The sequence below is a fragment of the Ambystoma mexicanum genome, chromosome 2q (assembly GCF_040938575.1).
Source record: "Ambystoma mexicanum isolate Mex_15411 chromosome 2q, UKY_AmexF1_1, whole genome shotgun sequence".
NCBI classification, from domain to species: Eukaryota; Metazoa; Chordata; class Amphibia; order Caudata; family Ambystomatidae; genus Ambystoma; species Ambystoma mexicanum.
In genome coordinates this window covers 1,442,461,549-1,442,481,549 of record NC_090924.1, presented here as the reverse complement: position 1 = coordinate 1,442,481,549, position 20,001 = coordinate 1,442,461,549, and the positions used below count along the sequence as shown (strand labels likewise).

The window sequence follows — 20,001 nt, the reverse complement described above, 5'->3', positions numbered from 1 at the left end:
CACCAGGGGCACCCTCCACCAGGCCCCCACTCATGTCACCCACCACCCCCACACCCCAGCAGTGCAGGGTCACCCTCCACCAGGCCCCCACTCATGTCACCCACCACCCCACACCCCAGCAGTGCAGGGTCACCCTCCACCAGGCCCCCACTCATGTCACCCACCACCCCACCCCCCAGCAGTGCAGGGTCACCCTCCACCAGGCCCCCACTCATGTCTCCCACCACCCCCACCCCCCAGCACTGTGGGGCACCTGCCAGCAGGCCCCCACCCATGTCCAACTCATGTCCCCCACCCCCCCCACCCCCCAGCACTGTGGGGCACCTGCCAGCAGGCCCCCACCCATGTCCAACTCATGTCTCCCACCACCCCCACCCCCCAGCACTGTGGGGCACCTGCCAGCAGGCCCCCACCCATGTCCAACTCATGTCTCCCACCACCCCCACCCCCCAGCACTGTGGGGCACCTGCCAGCAGGCCCCCACCCATGTCCAACTCATGTCCCCCACCCCCCCACCCCCCAGCACTGTGGGGCACCTGCCAGCAGGCCCCCACCCATGTCCAACTCATGTCTCCCACCACCCCCACCCCCCAGCACTGTGGGGCACCTGCCAGCAGGCCCCCACCCATGTCCAACTCATGTCTCCCACCACCCCCACCCCCCAGCACTGTGGGGCACCTGCCAGCAGGCCCCCACCCATGTCCAACTCATGTCCCCCACCACCCCCACCCCCCAGCACTGTGGGGCACCTGCCAGCAGGCCCCCACCCATGTCCAACTCATGTCCCCCACCCCCCCCACCCCCCAGCACTGTGGGGCACCTGCCAGCAGGCCCCCACCCATGTCCAACTCATGTCCCCCACCCCCCCACCCCCCAGCAGTGCAGGGTCACCCTCCACCAGGCCCCCACTCATGTCTCCCACCCCCCCACCCCCCCAGCACTGTGGGGCACCTGCCAGCAGGCCCCCACCCATGTCCAATCCATGCCCCCCTGCACCTGGGTCCCAACATTCCCCAATAATGTCCGTAATGCCCATCCTCCCCTGCCAAAAGGCCCAACCAACTATCACACCCACCCACATATCGAAGGCAATTACATGTTACACCCCCAATTTAAATAATGCAATTTAACACATGTCTGTCACACACAATGGCTGCAAGTGAATGACAAAACACCCAACATGACATGCCTGAAAGCAATGAGATGATACGACACATTGAAGAATAAAAAAATAATATGTATTTAACAGCAAGTAGAATGGAAATGAAATAAGAAAAAACACAAAGCAAATCAAACAAAACAAGATGAATGTCCAAGAAAAAATTGTGAAAAATTAAAATAAGCCAATTAAGAAGATCATCCTGGGTCCATGAGCCCTACCAAATTAAACCTAACTGACTACTAACTAAAAAGTGAACTATATACAAAAAAGTGGTGCATTGTCCAATCGCAACCAAAAAAAAATCAAAAAAACAAAGGAAACCTAACCCTAACTATACAACTATATACAAAGGCAGCGGGCTATTCGGACGGCTCACTGGTTGTTGTCATGGGCCAGGGCATCATCGAACTCCTGGTCAATGGCTTGGAGGCGGGCATGTTCCCTGGCCCCGAGGTCCCGCAGGGATAACGCAGTGTCAAGCTCAAACTCCCTGCGAAGACCCTCGAGGCACTCAGCCCGCCTCAGCGCCCTCCGCATGGAGTCCTCCGCCCTGACCATCGTGAGCCGTTCCTCCTCTGCCCGCTGCCGCTCCGCACCTATCCGCTGGCACAACCTCTCCCACACGGAAGCCACTCCCATTCCAGGGTTCTCCTGCCCTCCGGCCGATGCCTGCACCCCTGATGTTGATGGCCCCGAGCCATGATGCCTCCCACGTTGAGCCTGCTGCTGCCTCCGACGCAACTGCCTGTGCCAGCACGACGGCATCCAGGCTGATGGAAACCACCGACGCCGTCGTGCACGTGCCCTGCCCGATGATGCCGTCACATCCTCCATCTGCTGGGGTCCAGTTGCTCTGGTGTCCACCCCTGCTGGATCTCTGACTCCCGACTGTGGCAGGGATGGGATCCCCACCGAGCTGGCTGCATTGGTCGGGGCAGGTCCACAGGGGGCCCTGGTGGCATCTGGGCTGGAAGACGGCAAGGAGAACGACTGGTGGATAGCCTGCACAGAGGAGGAGAGGGCCGCCACATTGGCCAACACATGCAGGAAACCCCCGAACATGGCCGATCCCAATTGGGCCACGTCGGCACGGTGCACTTCGTGATGACGTGCGTGCTCCTCCCGGGAAGCACGCACGGCATCACGAATCACAGCCGTGCGCATCGCGACCCCAATCAGGACCTTCTCCGCACGGCCAGGGGTTCCCACGTCCGCAGGTGGAGGGGAGTCAGGTGACATGGACATCCCCTCTACCTGCGGACAGGCCTGGGACGGGGCATCCCTGCTGGTGCATGGTGGTGCACTCACAGGGTCAGGGACAGCGACATGCACAGGCCCCTCCACGGTGACCTGTGCTGCCTCCTGCCCCTGGCCCTGGACTGCACCACTTGCACCAGCAGGGATGCCCCCACCAGGCCCCATGTGTGCCCCAGTGGCGGCCTCCTCCTCCTCTGTGCAAACCACCAACCTGGATGGCTCCTCACCGTCTCCCACCGTAGCAGGCCCCTGTGGGGGCTCACCCACCCCTTCCGCTGCAGCCGTGGGGGCATCCCCGCCGCCTTGCTCCACAGCGCCGTCTCCGCCCTCTTCTTCACTAGCCGCTGCGTAGAGGGAGACAAAGAACACAAGCATCAGGGCACTGTACAATGGTCCCCTAGACAGGAAGCAATAGCAGATGAGCACCACTGTCAAAGTACACTTCCATCATGTCCCTCCACAACACATGGGTCAGTCCAGGCAAAACACACACAGTAACAGGCATGGTGCATGCCATGGACATTTCCATGCATGTCCAATGGACTCTAGAAACATTCAATGATATGTAACTCACATGCATCATGCCTCATGCCCATCACATGCACACACTTCACCTCAGTCACATCCATCTGGCCCCAAACACACCAAACACAGCGGATACAAGGGTAATTTGGCTGCTTTACTGAATCTCTGCATTGTCACACACATGTGTCATGCATCCATGGCATGCACAAGTCACAGACACGCAGGTCAGGCACACAGACATGGCTACCATATATGTACCTGGCATCAGCACCCATCCCTCACCCCCACCCATGTCCAGGTACAGAGACTGGCATGCTCTCATGTTCAAAATCTGAATAGGGCTCCCCATGCGGCATTTCAACACATGCAACAACCATGTGCATCACACATCACTGGTCGCACATGCATTACCATGATGTCCCTGCACACATACATGCATACATGGCCTATGGCACACATACAGGCAAGTATCATAGAACCAGCACACCGCAACATGCCCTGTCTCACACAGTAATGCATGGACACTTACCGCTCAACTCCAGACGGGCCTCCCTCTCAAGGATCTGGGCGTGGAGCGCTGGGCGTACGCGTTCCAGGACCCTCATCTGGATGGAACTCATGCGGCCCCGGTCCCCCTCCACGAGGCGCCGGGCCTTCACAAGGGTCCTGGACCTCAAGTCCTCCCAGCGCTTCTTGATCTTCAGGACGTCGCGGGTTGCCACCCCCTCCGCGTTGATGGCAACCACACAGTCGGCCCAGATCCTCTGCCGTCCTTCCTTGCTGGCGCGGGACGATCCAAAGAGGGCATCATACTGCCCCAGGACATGCTCCACCAGGACACCAACTTCGGTGACAGTGAAGCTGGTGCCCCTCTGCCCCTCTGGCCTGGGGTTGCCACTGGTGCCAGATGTGGAAGTGCCCGACATGGCAACCCCAGAGGCAGGTGTGGGTGGGCAACTGGGTCCTGGGGCTGGGCTGTGGAGCGATGTAATACCAGTCGGGAGTCTTCAGTTCCAGCAGGGGTGGACACAGCAACTGGACCCCTGCAGATGGCTGATGTGCAGGCACCAAATGGCAGGGCACGGTGGCAGCAGGCAGGCAGGCAGGCAGGCAGCAGCAGATGGCACGTGGGAGGCTGCTCGGGGCACTGGGGGGCAGTAACTCGGCCTTCTGGGCAGGAGCGTGGGCTTCCGTGTGTTTTCGCGTGGCCAGCTTGATACGGAGTGATTTGGCACGTGAAAATCCTGCACGTCAGCGTGAAATCCGAGGAAAGGCCCTTAGCGCGTAAGCGCGTCAGCACGCATACGCGATTCTATTGGACCAGAGTCCCTCACCGCGTAAGCGCGTCTGTGACGTGACCCGCACGGGTGTTCCCCACTCAGCACGTGATGACGGGGCACACGTGGAGATACTGCACGTCAGAGTGTCATCGCGTGTAATTGGACAAAAGTGCGCGTACACGCGATTGGCCTATATACGTGTATTTAATGGGTGCGCGGCCACTTACACACGCAAGTACGTCAGCGAACCTGTATCACGTGGTGCGTGTGAATTTCCACACGCTATTGGACTGGGAACTGGATTCCAGGGGTGCGCGGGTCACACGCTGTATCCCGTGGTGCGTGTGAATTTCCACACGCTATTGGACTGGGAACTGGATTCCAGGGGTGCGCGGGTCACACGCTGTATCCCGTGGTGCGTGTGAATTTCCACACGCTATTGGACTGGGAACTGGATTCCAGGGGTGCGCGGGTCACACGCTGTATCCCGTGGTGCGTGTGAATTTCCACACGCTATTGGACTGGGAACTGGATTCCAGGGGTGCGCGGGTCACACGCTGTATCCCGTGGTGCGTGTGAATTTCCACACGCTATTGGACTGGGAACTGGATTCCAGGGGTGCGCGGGTCACACGCTATATCCCGTGGTGCATGTGAATTTCCACACGCTATTGGACTGGGAACTGGATTCCAGGGGTGCGCGGGTCACACGCTCGCCTAGAACACGCGCTAAGCATAAATTGCGGACTTTAACAATAACAAGCTCAGACGCCAGGATGAACATACCGTTCCTAGCAGCAGTGGCAGTGGGCTACCAAAGGAGGAGGATAGTCAGGGCCAGAATATTCACACCCAGAGCCAGCCTTTTCGGGATGCCTGATGACCAGGTGTATGGGAGGTACAGGTTTCCACCACACATCATACTGGACCTGGTGAGTGAGTGGGAGGATGACCTCACATCACCCACCCTGTGCTCCCAAGCACTCAGCCCCCTGGAGAAGGTCCTCAATGTACTGCACTTCTTAGCCACTGGATCATTTCAGCGGACAAGTGCCATAGTGGGTGGGGTGCCACAGGCCACCCAGTCACGCTGCCTACACCAGGCCTTGAACATCATGACTGCACGCCCATCAGTCCGCAGGCACATATACCTGCCCAGAACACCTGCAGAAAGGCATGCTGCCGCCCTGGATTTTTACGCAGTGGCACGATTCCCCAAAGTGCTAGGTGCCATCGACTGCACCCATGTGGCTCTACGTCCCCCCAGGGCATCTGAGCACATCTATAGGAACCGCAAGCACTGGCATTCCATCAACGTGCAGGTAGCATGTAATGCCAAGGGAATTATCACCTCAGTATATGCCAACTATCCCGGCTCCACCCACGACAGCTTCATTTACCGAATGTCCACCCTAAACCGGGACCTAGAAGCTGGGCGGCATGGCGATACATGGCTGCTTGGTGAGTATGTATGCCACTGCACATGCATGCATGTTGGATACTGAGCAAGGTCACAACCTCACCAATGATACCAATCCCCACCTCCACAGGGGACAGTGCCTACCCTCTCAGCCCCCACATGATGACGCCAATTCGGAACCCCACCACGCCACCCCAGGTAAGATATAACACAGCCCACATTACAACCAGGGGCATAGTGGAGCGCACATTCGGAGTGCTAAAGTCACGCTTTCGCTCCCTTGACCGTTCTGGCGGGCAGCTGTTATACGCTCCCCCAGTAGTGTGCAGGATCATAGTGGCAGCATGTGTCCTGCACAACGTTGCAACACGCCGGGGCCTGGCCGTGGACATGGTGGTGGCCCCACATCCCCAACCACATGCACAGCCGCTGCGCATGGGAGGGGAAAGCGCACGGGGGGAGGCAGCCCGTACACAGCTAGTGGCTAATTACTTCACATAGAAATCACACCCCTGTGGAGTGCACACTGCCCTGGCACATTCCATCTGACAATCAATGATGACTCAACCTGACACTGATCCTGAATGTCTGGAGAATGAACCGGGAATTCCATGTCAGCCTGAGATTGTTCACCTGGAAGTGTCACAATGTGTGCATCCCTACCCACACAGACACCACCAATGCAGTTTTGTGAAGTTACACATTGAAGCAGCTAAAATGAATACCCACTTGCAAAATGCAACAAGAGGACAGTGCCATGTCAGCCAACCCAACCCCAGCACTGCCACACGACACACCGTGCCATGTCATGCTAATTGCAGGTAAACAAAGTAATCCCCACAACATGACATCACTCTCACTATGTACAGTGGCACTATTAGAAACCTGCAACACCTGAAATGCTCACAGCAATGCCGGACCAACAACATACTTGAGCACGTAGTACCATTAACATGACATCAAAAATGTTACATATTAGTAGTCTCACCACCTGGAAATGCCTGCACTCCCACCACTACCAACTGTGCAGTGTTGGCGCCATGTAGAGTTGTAGGTGCACTGCTGCCAACATGGTCCCCATCGCCAGACTAGAGGTCCTTGTGTGGACTTGAGGAAGGGACCTGCAAATTGGGAGGTAGACACAGAAGAAGAGTTACACATCAATGCAACATGCAGTGTACAACACAACAGCAATATGCACTATGAATGTATACACAGTATTGACTACAGACTGGCCACACAGCTCATGGGAGTCCAACGTCACTGTGTAATTCACTGTCACTTGGGCACACCCTTTGCAAGCCCATGGAAACGGGAAGCAGGAGGGGTGTGTGTGACTCAAACCCAAGCATCTGAACCAAATACATTACAAGCCTGCATGTGCCCAGCCACAATGCAGCGTATGCCCACAGGAACCACGGAAGCCAACAGATCGAAGCCAACAGATCGAAGCCAACACATCGAAGCCAACAGATCGAAGCCAACACATCGAAGCCAACAGATCGAAGCCAACACATCGAAGCCAACAGATCGAAGCCAACACATCGAAGCCAACAGATCGAAGCCAACAGATCGTCCCAAAAAAATTGGGAATAAAAGAAATCAAAATAAAATTAAAAATAAGAAACAATCAAAAATGGCCATTGATGGGCCCGGGGGGGTTGGGGAGGCCACCCAGGAGGTCCGAGGACAGGATGCACACCAGAACCCACCTGCGTGGATCCTGGGAAGATAAAACACCTCCATGGGCTCATGGCCCACACGGCTACCCTATTGTGGGAGTATCACTGCTGTCGCTATTATCACCCTGTGCAGCTGCATCCGGAGGTGGTTGCACTATGGGAGGCAGCCCACGCAAGGCCCTAGTCTGCTCCTCCATGGCTGCAAGCATGCGGGTGTGGTAGGTCTGGTTCTGGAGGATGAGTGTGCGGAGGTCCCCATGCAACAACTCACGGGATGCCCGGACCTCCGCCCTCGTTGCCTGCATCTCAGCTGAGAGCGTACGGGTGAGACGCTCCAGCTGCTGTTCTGTCCTTTGGTGTGTTGAAGCCTCAAGCTCAACAAGAGTCATCCTGAGGTGTAGGAGCTCCTGCCTCAGGGCTTCCCTGTGGCCCTGGGACTCAATGGAGATGGCCTCCTGCAGAGTCGCCAGTGCCGCCCGCCTGTCCCTGTTGGACCCCAACATGTCCTCCCTGTGTGACTGGCAGATGGAGTCGGTTGCCTGCTCTAGTCGCTCCATCAGCCTTTCTGGGGGGACAATGGAAGTGGCCACCCTATCCATGGCCTGAGCCATCATCTCGGATGATGCAGCCTGTTGGGTAGCCATACCGTAAATGGATTGCTCCCATGCGGTATTGCCGGGTGGCGACGGCCACCACGTCGGCGGGCACCACACCTGTCTGGGGCAAGGCGAACTGCGCCTTGCTGTGCCGGCACTGCCTGAGGCTGCAGGACTGCATTCCCCCTCTGATCTGCTGGCCCAGGAACAGGATCAGATGTCGCGGAGTGTGACCCTGCATCCGTAACCACCGAAGGCGTAGCTGCCAACACTGACATCCCCATGGAGGGTACTGACCCTGGTGCAGGTGGGTGAGACAGAACAGAATCCCTCCCTGGAACACTCACCTGCGACGGCACGTAGGTCTCATCCGAATCAACACCTGAGTACAGCTCGGGGGAGGTGCAGCCAGAGACACCCCTTGAGAGCACGACCTGCAGCACTTGTGGGTTCTCCCCCACCACCACACCACGTCCCTCACTGGTGGTTGGTCGGCCCTGGGACACCTCCTGGGTCTGCACCATCTCCACAACCCCAGCAGTATCAGGTGCGTCTTCCCCTGCAAAGACATGAAAACAAAGTAATGGAAACAGGCATTAGCACCATGGCACACATTGAGGGCTGAGAAGCAAGAGAACCAGTACTTGATTGACACATGTCCCACATGACTAAAACCCTCCCATGCATGCACCCTCACTGTGTATGAAGTGCAGGCAAATGGCACACACTGATGACACCAAGATGGAAGATGAACACATTTTCTGCATGCTGCCTGGCAGTGGCATCACACATTGGCCTGTGATTGGCAGGTGAAACACACATGCCATCACACAGATGGCATGTACCATTGCTATTGAGTGAAGATGGAGAGGAGGGCAGCACCTATTCATTCAGTCCAGTTCCCGCATGTAATAGCTTTTCTGATTCTAACAGGTCAGATTTTTCACCTGGAGCTGCCAGTCTGAAATGGTCAAATTGCACAGGGACATGTGTGTACAAATGATATCCAGGTAACAAAGTCACTCCACTTTACCATACCCATGTCAGACATGTGACTAGTGGACAGCGACATGCCTAGTGAAAGTGGTGGAATGCAAACAAACTGACTGAATGAACAGTGAAAAATAAGCAAATATGTTGTGTCAAGGTGACACTTCAAGGGCAACTGGCGTGCAGTTGTGCTAGATGTCTACTGTTGGCAGAAGGGATACTGCTATGGCCAAATGCAGCTGCGCAGGAAGTATTGCATGAAGCACATGGCTGACCCATACGACTGAGGCGCACACACTCTCACCTGGCACCCAAACAGAAGCCCTCACACACACACCATGCACATGGATGACACACACATGCATGTGCACTCACCGGACAATGCCTCGTAATCAGCCAGATCTCCCACGCCTTGGATCTGTTCCTCCGTGACGTAGGTCCCAGCGACTGACTCATGTGGAGTGAGTTCCATGTCTACTACTGGAGACCCACCTCCAGTCACTAGAGTTTCGGCATGACTTGAGGCCAGCTTACTCTTTGCCCTGCGCTTTAGGTCATTCCAGCGCTTATAGCAATCATTGGCTGTGCGCCTCACGATTCCAAGGGCACTTACGATGTCCGCAACGGTCTGCCAGTGTGCCTGGCGTTGTGCAGGTGTGGTCTTGGATCCTGCAACAATGACCATCTCGTTGTCATGTCCGGACACATACTCGACAAGTGCATTCAGTTCGTCATCCGTGAAGCTGGGCTTCCTGGACGGGCCGGACTGTGTAGCCGTGTCTGGGGCATCAGCCTGTGCCGGACGAGCACTCTTCCTCTTCCGCTTGGAAGGTGGTGGTGATCCTGAGTGTCCTGCGCCGCTCTGGACACTAGGGGCAGGAGCCCTGGTGGACTCTGTATCAGGAGTGTGGGATTGCACACTCAGCATGGGAGTTGGTGCAGGCATTGGCTCTAGTGTGATGGTGTCAGGGGGAATGTCAGCAGCATGGACTAGGACCGACACTGTCCTGGCTGGGTGTGTGAGGGCTGGGGTGGATGGAGCCGCAGCTGCCCCTGCAGCCACTCCGCCCTGCCTCCTTGGTGCAGCAGATGACCTTGCTGCCCCAGATCCACGTGGCATGATGGCATCAACGTGCACCAGCGCACGTGTCGTAGCCCTGCTGACCTGGAAGTCAGCCATGGAGTCAGCCAGGTCTGGTGCCACAATGGGCTGGTCCAACAAGGGCTGAGCATGGATGGTGTCAGCCACTTCAGCCTCAACGGGAGGGGGGGAGGGGAGGGGGATGATGGGTGCCCTTGACTGGTCCTCCACACATGGGGGGACAGGCTCACCCTACAAGTTACGACCACGTCCCCTACCGGATCCACCACGGCCACCACTTGTGGCTCTTCCACCTTTGCCACCCTTACGGAATCCTCGCCTCCCAGCCATGGCACTGATATTAATGTGCATATGGGAGTGGCTGTAGACAATTGTCCTGGGCAATTGGGGGTCAAAGGGGTTGGGTACCAGATGGTAATTGTACCCTAGTGCTCTAGCACGGCTGATTGTAACCCCTGGGGAAAGATGACGGGTCACACAACGCACAGGAGGCCCAAAAAAGGGAGATGACGTGCACACAACCCCTCCTAGACCACGTGTGCAGAAAGAAAAACCTGCACTACGCTGTGGCACCCAGTAACACAAGAATGAACGTATGCGTGTCACACGCAGCCTAGAATGACCTCTGAAGGGGTAGGCTACACACGGGGCAAGCACAGAAGTTGGATACGTGCGTGACTCACCGTCTGCCAGGTAAAAGAGCGTGAAGAATGAGCGCGTTTGGCTGGCTAAACCCCCGCCAAAAGAAGATGTGTACGCTGTCTGAGAAGACAGGACAACAGTAGAAGGGGACACTGTTTGAGGGAACAGGCCCAGGTAAACCAGTAAAAGAGAAAAAAGAGAAAAAGCTGTCAGAGGTAACAGGGAATACGAACTGGAAACGCCGTGAAGTAAATCGCGTGTGAAACGACAAGAAGTACAGAATTCACCCACTCGCTCTCCACGAAAAGCACGTACAAGGAAATGGTGTTCTACATGTACCTTATATACAGGCCCACACGTACAGCGTCACTTACGCAGCGTGTACGTTCACCAATCACACGCTTTGTCACTCCTGCGTGTAGATCCATTTTCACCAATCACACGCTTTGTCACTTCTGCGTGTAGATCCATTTTCACCATTCACACGCTTTGTCACTTCTGCGTGTAGATCCATTTTCACCAATCACACGCTTTGTCACTTCTGCGTGTAGATCCATTTTCACCAATCACACGCTTTGACACTGGGACGTGTCACGCAACAATTTCCTGCACGTGCAGGTGACTATAGGCGCGCATATGCTGTTGATGGGTTTACGCGCTAAGGGCCTTTGCTGACGTGTGGGATTTCACTCCCTATCAGGCTGTCCACGCGTTCACACACAAGAGACCACGCTCCTGGCCAGGAGGCCAAATTACTGCCCCCCAGAGCCCTGAGCACGCTCCCACCTGCCATCTGCTGCTGCCTGACTGCCTGCTGGCCACGTGCCCCTCAGTGCTGGTGGGTGGGGGTGTTGGGAGACATGGGTGGGGGCCTGGTGGAGGGTGCCCCTGCACTGGTGGGGGTGGTGGGAGACATGGGTGGGGGCTTGGTGGAGAGTGCCCCTGGTGGCGGGGGGGTGGGGGTGGTGGGAGACATGGGTGGGGGCCTGGTGGAAGGTGCCCATGCACTGCTGGGGGGTGGGGGTGCAGGGGGACATGAGTGGGGGCCTGGTGGAGGCTGCCCCTGGTGGCGGGAGGGTGGGGGTGGTGGGAGACATGAGTGGGGGCCTGGTGGAGGCTGCCCCTGCACTGCTGGGGGGTGGGGGTGCAGGGGGACATGAGCAGGTGTGCAGGGTAGTCCCCTGTTTTGTAGGCTGCCTACAGGGGCCGTGGAGGGTGTACAGGGAACACCTGTGAGGACCCACCCAGCCTAATCGCGTGTGATGATTCCCACGCACCCCTGTAATACACGTACCCTGGCCAATCGCGTGTTAAACTTCCCACATACCCCTGTAATACACGTACCCTGGCCAATCGCGTGTTAAACTTCCCGCATACCCCTGTAATACACGTACCCTGGCCAATCGCGTGTTAAACTTCCCGCGTACCCCTGTAATACACGTACCCTGGCTAATCGCGTGTTAAACTTCCCGCGTACCCCTGTAATACACTTACCCTGGCTAATCGCGTGTTAAACTTCCCGCGTACCCCTGTAATACACGTACCCTGGCCAATCGCGTGTTAAACTTCCCGAATACCCCTGTAATACACGTACCCTGGCCAATCGCGTGTTAAACTTCCCGCGTACCCCTGTAATACACGTACCCTGGCTAATCGCGTGTTAAACTTCCCGCGTACCCCTGTAATACACGTACCCTGGCCAATCGCGTGTTAAACTTCCCGCGTACCCCTGTAATACACGTACCCTGGCTAATCGCGTGTATAACTTCACGCGTACCCCTGTAATACACGTACCCTGGCCAATCGCGTGTTAAACTTCCCGCGTACCCCTGTAATACACGTACCCTGGCTAATCGCGTGTATAACTTCACGCGTACCCCTGATATGCACGTTACCCGCTTTGCGTTCCTTGTTTGGCAGCCCTGTAAACTGGTCCAGGGTTAGCGCAGCCCTTTGCAATGATTTAGCGATTTTGATGGCTTTTCCTTGCGCGAGGGCGTTCTTGGGGGCGTTACTGGCGCTGCTGCAGGGTCGCTGCGATACTCTGCGCCATGGCTGGTTTGGGAGCATGAAATCCATGAATACGCTGTGCGCGGAAATCGGTTTTAGCGCACGTGCCTGGCGCAGTCAATCGCACGCGGACACTCTGCGCCAGCCGCTTGCGACACTTTTCTGCGAAATTCTATGAATTACCCTGTTTGTTTTCTATAACACAGTGCACTATTAAGTAAATGCAAGTCTGAGATGAGAAACACAAAGCCAACCATTGTATTTGCTGACTTTCTGCGTGTGCCAACCGGGCGTGCCCAATGCAGGTGATTCGGGTGACTGTGAAACACAAAGCCAACCATTGTATTTGCTGACTTTCTGCGTGTGCCAACCGGGCATGCCCGATGCAGGTGATTCGGGTGACTGTGAAACACAACGCCAACCATTGTATTTGCTGACTTTCTGCGTGTGCCAACCGGGCGTGCCCGATGCAAATGAATCGGGTGACTGTGAAACACAAAGCCAACCATTGTATTTGCTGACTTTCTGCGTGTGCCAACCGGGCGTGCCCGATGCAGATGATTCGGGTGACTGTGAAACACAACGCCAACCATTGTATTTGCTGACTTTCTGCGTGTGCCAACCAGGCGTGCCCGATGCAGGTGATTCGGGTGACTGTGAAACACAACGCCAACCATTGTATTTGCTGACTTTCTGTGTGTGCCAACCAGGCGTGCCCGATGCAGGTGATTCGGGTGACTGTGAAACACAACGCCAACCATTGTATTTGCTGACTTTCTGCGTGTGCCAACCAGGCCTGCCCGATGCAGAGGAATCAGGTGACTGTGTTGGACAGGAACGTCCAGTCATGAGGTATATGGCACTTAGTCCAGAAGTTCTGTGTAGTGAAAAGGAAAAAATGTATTCAATGAGAATATAACATAGGCACTCTCTGCTAAGCCCATCGCATTGTAAACAATTTATTTACCAGAGGTGATTCATTGTAGATGGAATTCACATTGTACTGTTTTTATGATTTTAATATTGAATAAATATATTTAAGTATATTAGCATTTGGGTTGCTCCCGAACAAATGGTATGACTGGATAGAGAATGTGGCAATGCGAAGGATGTTAGAGGAATGGGCAGCCAAATTGAGTGTAGATGTGTGTCCGTTGGGTGCTGTGTTTTGTGCTGTATGTGGCACAGACACAATGCCTGGGAATCCATGGAAGCCAGGATTTGGTGCAATTTGTATGGATCTACATGCTTTCAATGAAAATAAAACATTGAGAACGAAAATCTCAAATTCGTTTTGATCATTTCAATGGGCCTCATTACGACCCAGGCGGTAAGTTACCGCCTGGGCCGTGACTTTACCACCATGGCGTAAACTACGTTTACGCCATGGTGGTTGGCGGACTTACGGCCCCATTCCGACCTTGGCGGGGCGGTAAGTCCCCAATCCCCATTTACCCTTCCCCATTCCCATTTTTGCCCCATAGGGTATAATGGGAGTGGGGAAGGCGTTAATTACGCCACCGTAAATTACGGTGGCGTAATTAACTCCATGGTCCCTTAGCGCCATGGATTTTAACACCTGCTAAAAGCAGGTGTTAAGTCCGCCATGGCGCTAAGGGACCTCGTACTCAGGCGGTAAGGGTCGGCGCTGTTTACGCCGCCGTAAAACCCTTACCGCCTGAGTCGTAATGAGGCCCAATGCAAGTATATAGGGGGGGGGGACCCTGAAGCCACCCTCCCCAAAGTCCCCCCACATTCATTATGTCTCTTACCTACCGCATGCTTTACCATATACTTGCGTTGATATTCGGCCAAAAAATGTGTTGTATTAGTTCTCTAGGGTTTCACCTGCGCAGTATTCTGCCTATCCCAGATATATAGCCTTGAACAGATCCCGATAGTCCATGGACCCATCCATAACACAACTAAACACCTAAGACCTCACAAAGTGGCATTCAACGGTTCATGTTATAATGGGATGTGTCATCAATGCCGCCCCACCTATATTCTGGACCTCTTCCGGGTCCCTCTTTTTCACCATTGGAATTCACAGTTTTCAAACATATGGCAATTCCGTACAATTGCCCTTCGCTACTGAATCACTCATAACGGTTGCCACAAAAGGGTCTTAATCTACTATCTGAAATTCTACATTTAAGGTTAAAAGGACCACTTTCCCTTAGATGATATGGATTTAGGAAATGGAGCATAGAAACTCTGCAAACATCCTTTGGCTTTATTCTGGGACCAGACTTTCTCCTTGTCCAACATCTTACATAGTAGTCCTGGACACTGAGATATATTTTAGGATTTATGATGGATGTTATGAACTTTTTTTGTACATTGTATTATGAGTAAAATTATCATATAACCAGTGGTTGCATTAGCTTATTACTACATTGAATTGACAACACACAAAACGGTAACGAAACGTATTTGTTTATTAATAAGTTCCAAACTTTGGAGAATTCATTATAAAAGAAATTGGGGTCTATTGAGACTTGGTGAGTCCAGCCCAGTTCTCACATTTGTTGTGAATCCTATTGACGCAGACAGTATTTATTTCCTATGGACTCTGGGAGCACATGACCCTTGGACGGAGTACAACTGTAGCCATAACTAGATAAGGATGCAGTGAGTGCAGCCATGATTTGGGAACGGCCGCGTGAGTATGACGTTGCCCTCTCTTCACGGCACAAGTATCCCCAGTGACACACTCCACATCACAAATGGAGACATGTAAAATCTCCCGAAAACCGAAACAGAGATCACATGGATGATATATGCTGTATCAGGTATTATAAAGTGTGATGGAAAAGATCTGCTAGAGATTGTGATCCATATCACGTGAGTGAGCTGAGCAGAATTGCACAGGACCCGAATGGTGCTGAAAAGCCATCCCTTCTTCTGTATAACGCTGAGTGTGTAAAATCGTATGTAAAACCCAAGGTTTGAGAGTTCAGGAGCCTCATTTCTGGAGTACTCTGCCAGTTTATCTGTCAATTTCTGCATAGCTGTATGAAAACATATACTGTCTTTATCCTTGCTGCCTGTGTAGCTTATTGGATGACTTGGGGAAGTGATATGGGTTCCCACAGACCTTTATACAGTTCATACAGTTTCAGGGCCTGCCTAATGCCGGGTGGTTGTACCAATTACTACACAAGTATTATAGAGCCTTTTTTAACTGTAGTTAATTAGATTCCTGTGAATATTATTAGTTAATTAACCCTATCTTTTGCTATAATAACATTTGCGGACGTGTGAATGCCATGGGACCAACCCTACATGCACACAATGGCAATGTGTATGTTGATGGAGAAACATGATTACAATTATTTACTAAGTAGTAACTTCTCCCCAGTATGAATCCTCTGATGGCCTCTCATTGTTGAGGAATGACGGAACCTTTTCTTGCACTCCATGCACTCATAGGGCATCTCCCCAGTATGAATCCTCTGATGGGTTCTCATTGCTGAGTAGTGATTGAACCGTTTCTTGCACTCCATGCACTCATAGGGCTTCTCCCCAGTATGAATCCTCTGATGGATTTTCAAATGAGTCGAAAGACGAAAGGTTTTCTTGCACTCTGTGCACTCATGCGGCTTTGCCCCAGTATGGGTACTCTGATGAGTTCTCAGATGTGAGGATTGACTGAATATTTTCTTGCACGTTATGCACTTGTAGGGCTTCTCCCCAGTATGGATTCGCTGATGGCTTTCCAGATGAGAAGAGCGACTGAAGCTTTTGTTGCACTCATTGCACTTGTAGGGCTTCTCCCCAGTGTGGGTCCTCTGGTGGCTTCTCAATGCTGAGTAATCACTGAAACTTTTACTGCACTCTGTGCACTCATACGGTTTTTCACCAGTATGAATCCTCTGATGGGTTTTCAAACTTGAAAGAAAAATGAAACTTTTCTTGCATTCTGTGCATGTGTAGGGCCTGTTGCCAGTATGAATCTTGAAATGGTTTCTCAGCTCTGAGGAGTGACTGAATCTTTTATTGCACTCTGTGCACATGTATGGCTTCTCACCTGTGTGGATCCTCTGATGGCTTATCAGACTTGATAGCATACTGAATCTTTTTGTGCACTCTGTGCACTTATATGGCTTCTCCCCAGTATGGACTCTCTGATGATAGTGCAGCTTAGAAGAACAAGTGAAGCTTTTCTTGCACTCTGTACACTTGAAGGGCTTCTCCCCAGTATGGATACTCTGATGACCTTTCAGATTTGAGAACTGACTGAATGTTTTCTTGCACTTTATGCACTTGTAGGGTTGCTCCCCTGTATGGATTTGCTGATAGCTATTCAGATGAGAAAAGCGACTGAAGCTTTTGTTGCACTCGTTGCACTCGTAGGGCTTCACCCCAGTATGGGTTCTCTGATGGACTCTCAATACCGAGAAATCGCTGAAACTTTTCTTGCACTCTGTGCACTCATACGGTTTCTCACCAGTATGAATCCTCTGATGGGTTTTCAAACTTGAAAGGCGAATGAAGCTTTTCTTGCATTCTGTGCATGTGTAGGGCCTGTTGCCAGTATGAATCATGAAATGAATTTTCAGCTGTGAGGAGTGACTGAATCTTTTCTTGCACTCTGTGCATGTGTATGGCGTCTCCCCTGTGTGGATCCTCTGATGGCTTATCAGCCTTGATGGCATACTGAACCTTTTTGTGCACTCTGTGCACTTGTAGGGCTTCTCCCCAGTATGGACTTTCTGATGACGTTGCAGCATAGAAGAACAAGTGAAGCTTTTCTTGCACTCTGTGCACTTGTAGGGCTTCACACCAGTATGAATCCTAAAATGAATACTAAGAGTTGATGTGGAACTAAAGCTTTTCTTGCACTCTGTGCACTCATAGGGCTTCTCCCCAGTATGGACTCTGTGATGACATTTCAGCATAGAAGAACGAGAGAAGCTTTTGTTGCACTCTGTGCACTTGTAGGACTTTTCTCCAGTATGGATTCTCTGATGGATTTGCAGATAAGAAGAGCGACTGTAGCTTTTCATGCACTCAGTGCACTTATAAGGCTTCTCCCCAGTGTGGATCATCTGGTGGTTTCTCAGCCCTGAAGAGTTAGTGAAGCATTTTGTGCACTCTGTACACCCATAGGGTTTCTCACCTGTATGGATCCTCTGATGGATTTTTAAAGAGCAGGACCGGGTAAAGATTTTTGGGCACTTTGTACACTCATGTTGTTTGTCAATCTTGTGGGATCTTACGTGCAAAATTAGATTAGATCTATTAGTAAAGCACACCCCACAAACACTGCAGGCATATGATTTCTCCTTTATATAAGTTGTCGAAGATTGAGAAGGCTTTTGACTCTCGGGGGAGAATGTTAATTCTTTCACATGTTCAGTGAACTGGTGCTGCCCATCTTCTGTGGGATCGCTCTTCTTTCTCTGTATATCCAACCGTCTCATGTTTACTTTGAGATTCTTTGTAATGGACATGGCTTCTAGATTCTGTTGAAAGAAGCACAAGTTCCATATATTAGTTTATGTTATTGAAATACTAAAAGATTATTGGCTCGAGTTAGCAGCAGCAAACTATTGTCCCTACCTCCCACTAACACACTTTGGGCCTGATTAAGAGTTTGTGGAATGAAGCAAAACCTCCTATCTGCCAATCCTGCAAGTCCCACAAAATGTGTAGGTGCAACTGCTGTATTCCAATCCACTTTAAGTGAGCCAAGTGACCTAACCATTTTTCAATTTAGTATTATAATGAGGGTGCTGTTGGGTGGTGGTAGTGGAGTGTCCACCCTTCTGTCTCAGTGCTTTTCCCCCTCCACCTTTCTACCTGGCCTTGGGGAAACCAAAGGGATTTTTTGCATTTGAGAGCACCAGATAGAAGTCCTTTGGGGTCTGAGGCCTGAGAGGGTGGCAAGTGGTTGCTCCCCCGCCAGCCAGCAGATATCCAATTGAGTGAAGTGCTAGTACTAGGTTGATAGGTTGATTAGCACCCCCAGGATTCTGTTGACAATCGGAAAGATAGAACAGGAGGACACGCCATTGCCCATCCTTGCTGCAGAGGCAGTGAGGTTATCTGATGGAAACGCAGCCCCTGCAATGTCCCCTGGATTTGCCATTTTGTGATTCTGTGTAGATTTAGAATGAAGCCTAAGCACCACTGGAAAATTTAAACTAAACAAACACACATTACAAAATTGAATAACTCTTCTCTACAAATCAAAAAGAACATTAACAGATATTTTTATAATCTATAATAATTACAAACAATTACATCGCTGTCATTATTATGTTAGTCATGTTGAAGCTCAGGAGCTCAGGTAATTGTACAAAATACTGACTAGGATATGATAAGATATATTCATTATTTGGGTGTAGTAACTAAAGTGCAGAAAGAATTAAATAACATACTCCATGTAAAATGTACATGTAAGCACATGCGTTAGTTGTCTTATCTGTCTGACCATGTGTAAACCACACATGTTGTAATATGCCCATGGAAAACTATGTGATTCACAAAAACCACAAACATGTGTGACATAGGACCTACAGCAGTTCCTTAGCTGTGAGCTGTCACATGGCCAAGTACATAAAAATATATATTTTTTAAAAACAATGAAAACATTACATCACACTTCAGACATAGAAAGGGAAAACAGGAAGAGAAAACATTTGCAACAATGGCCCTCATTACGACCCTTGCGGAATACGAAAAACGATGGCGGAAATGTGATACCGCCATCGAATACCGCCCGTTGCGATCATGACCCGTCACCGTAAAGTACGATGCGATTAGCGACACCGTAGTGAACGCCAACGCTAACTGCACCAAGTACGCGCACGCGCGCCGTGCAAAACCGCAATATCCGCCATGGCGCAACGGTACGCGAATGCTGACCCCAGCGGACATTCACCTAACGCCATCAAGCATGGCGGAAAGTACCATTCCGCCATGGCGAGAACTACGGCATCGCGAACCAACCGTAATGGCCCTACTGAGTGCCTGTACTCCACTCCCTGGCCACATTGCACAACTCCTCGTAGGCGCAATGCAGTCACACCATGCAACCAGTGAAATGTACAAGTCACCCATGCATGCCAACGAACCAATGCATGCACGGGCCCCAAGTGCCCTGTGAGTGGCCATCCACAATTGGCAACACACCATTGCCGTACTGATGCAGCACAGGCATCTGAAGGTGCAAGTACACCAAAATGAACTGAAAATGCCATGACACAAAACAACAACAGTCCCCCATCGCTTGCCACCAGTGCAAACCAACAGTCAAAGCAGTAACCTGAGGGAGACTGCACCAGCCCTGTACACATGCCAGTAGTCAAACCAACCATCAGCATAA

The 20,001-nt window shown here is 52.2% G+C and overlaps 1 protein-coding gene across 4 annotated transcripts in view; it reads right to left on the bottom strand.

The window, feature by feature from the left end:
- LOC138570257 (zinc finger protein 850-like) overlaps positions 1 to 20,001 on the bottom strand; it is a 158,125-nt gene that overhangs the window by 56,449 nt on the left and 81,675 nt on the right. For 3 of the 4 annotated variants that reach the window (XM_069649015.1, XM_069649016.1, XM_069649018.1), the window contains one exon: positions 15,088 to 18,136. In XM_069649015.1, coding sequence (XP_069505116.1) covers positions 16,001 to 18,124 — 2,124 coding nt within the window. In that variant the 5' untranslated portion in view covers positions 18,125 to 18,136 and the 3' untranslated portion in view covers positions 15,088 to 16,000. Of the gene's footprint in view, positions 1 to 15,087; positions 18,137 to 20,001 lie in introns of those variants that run through there. The other variant, XM_069649019.1, reaches the window with a different exon arrangement.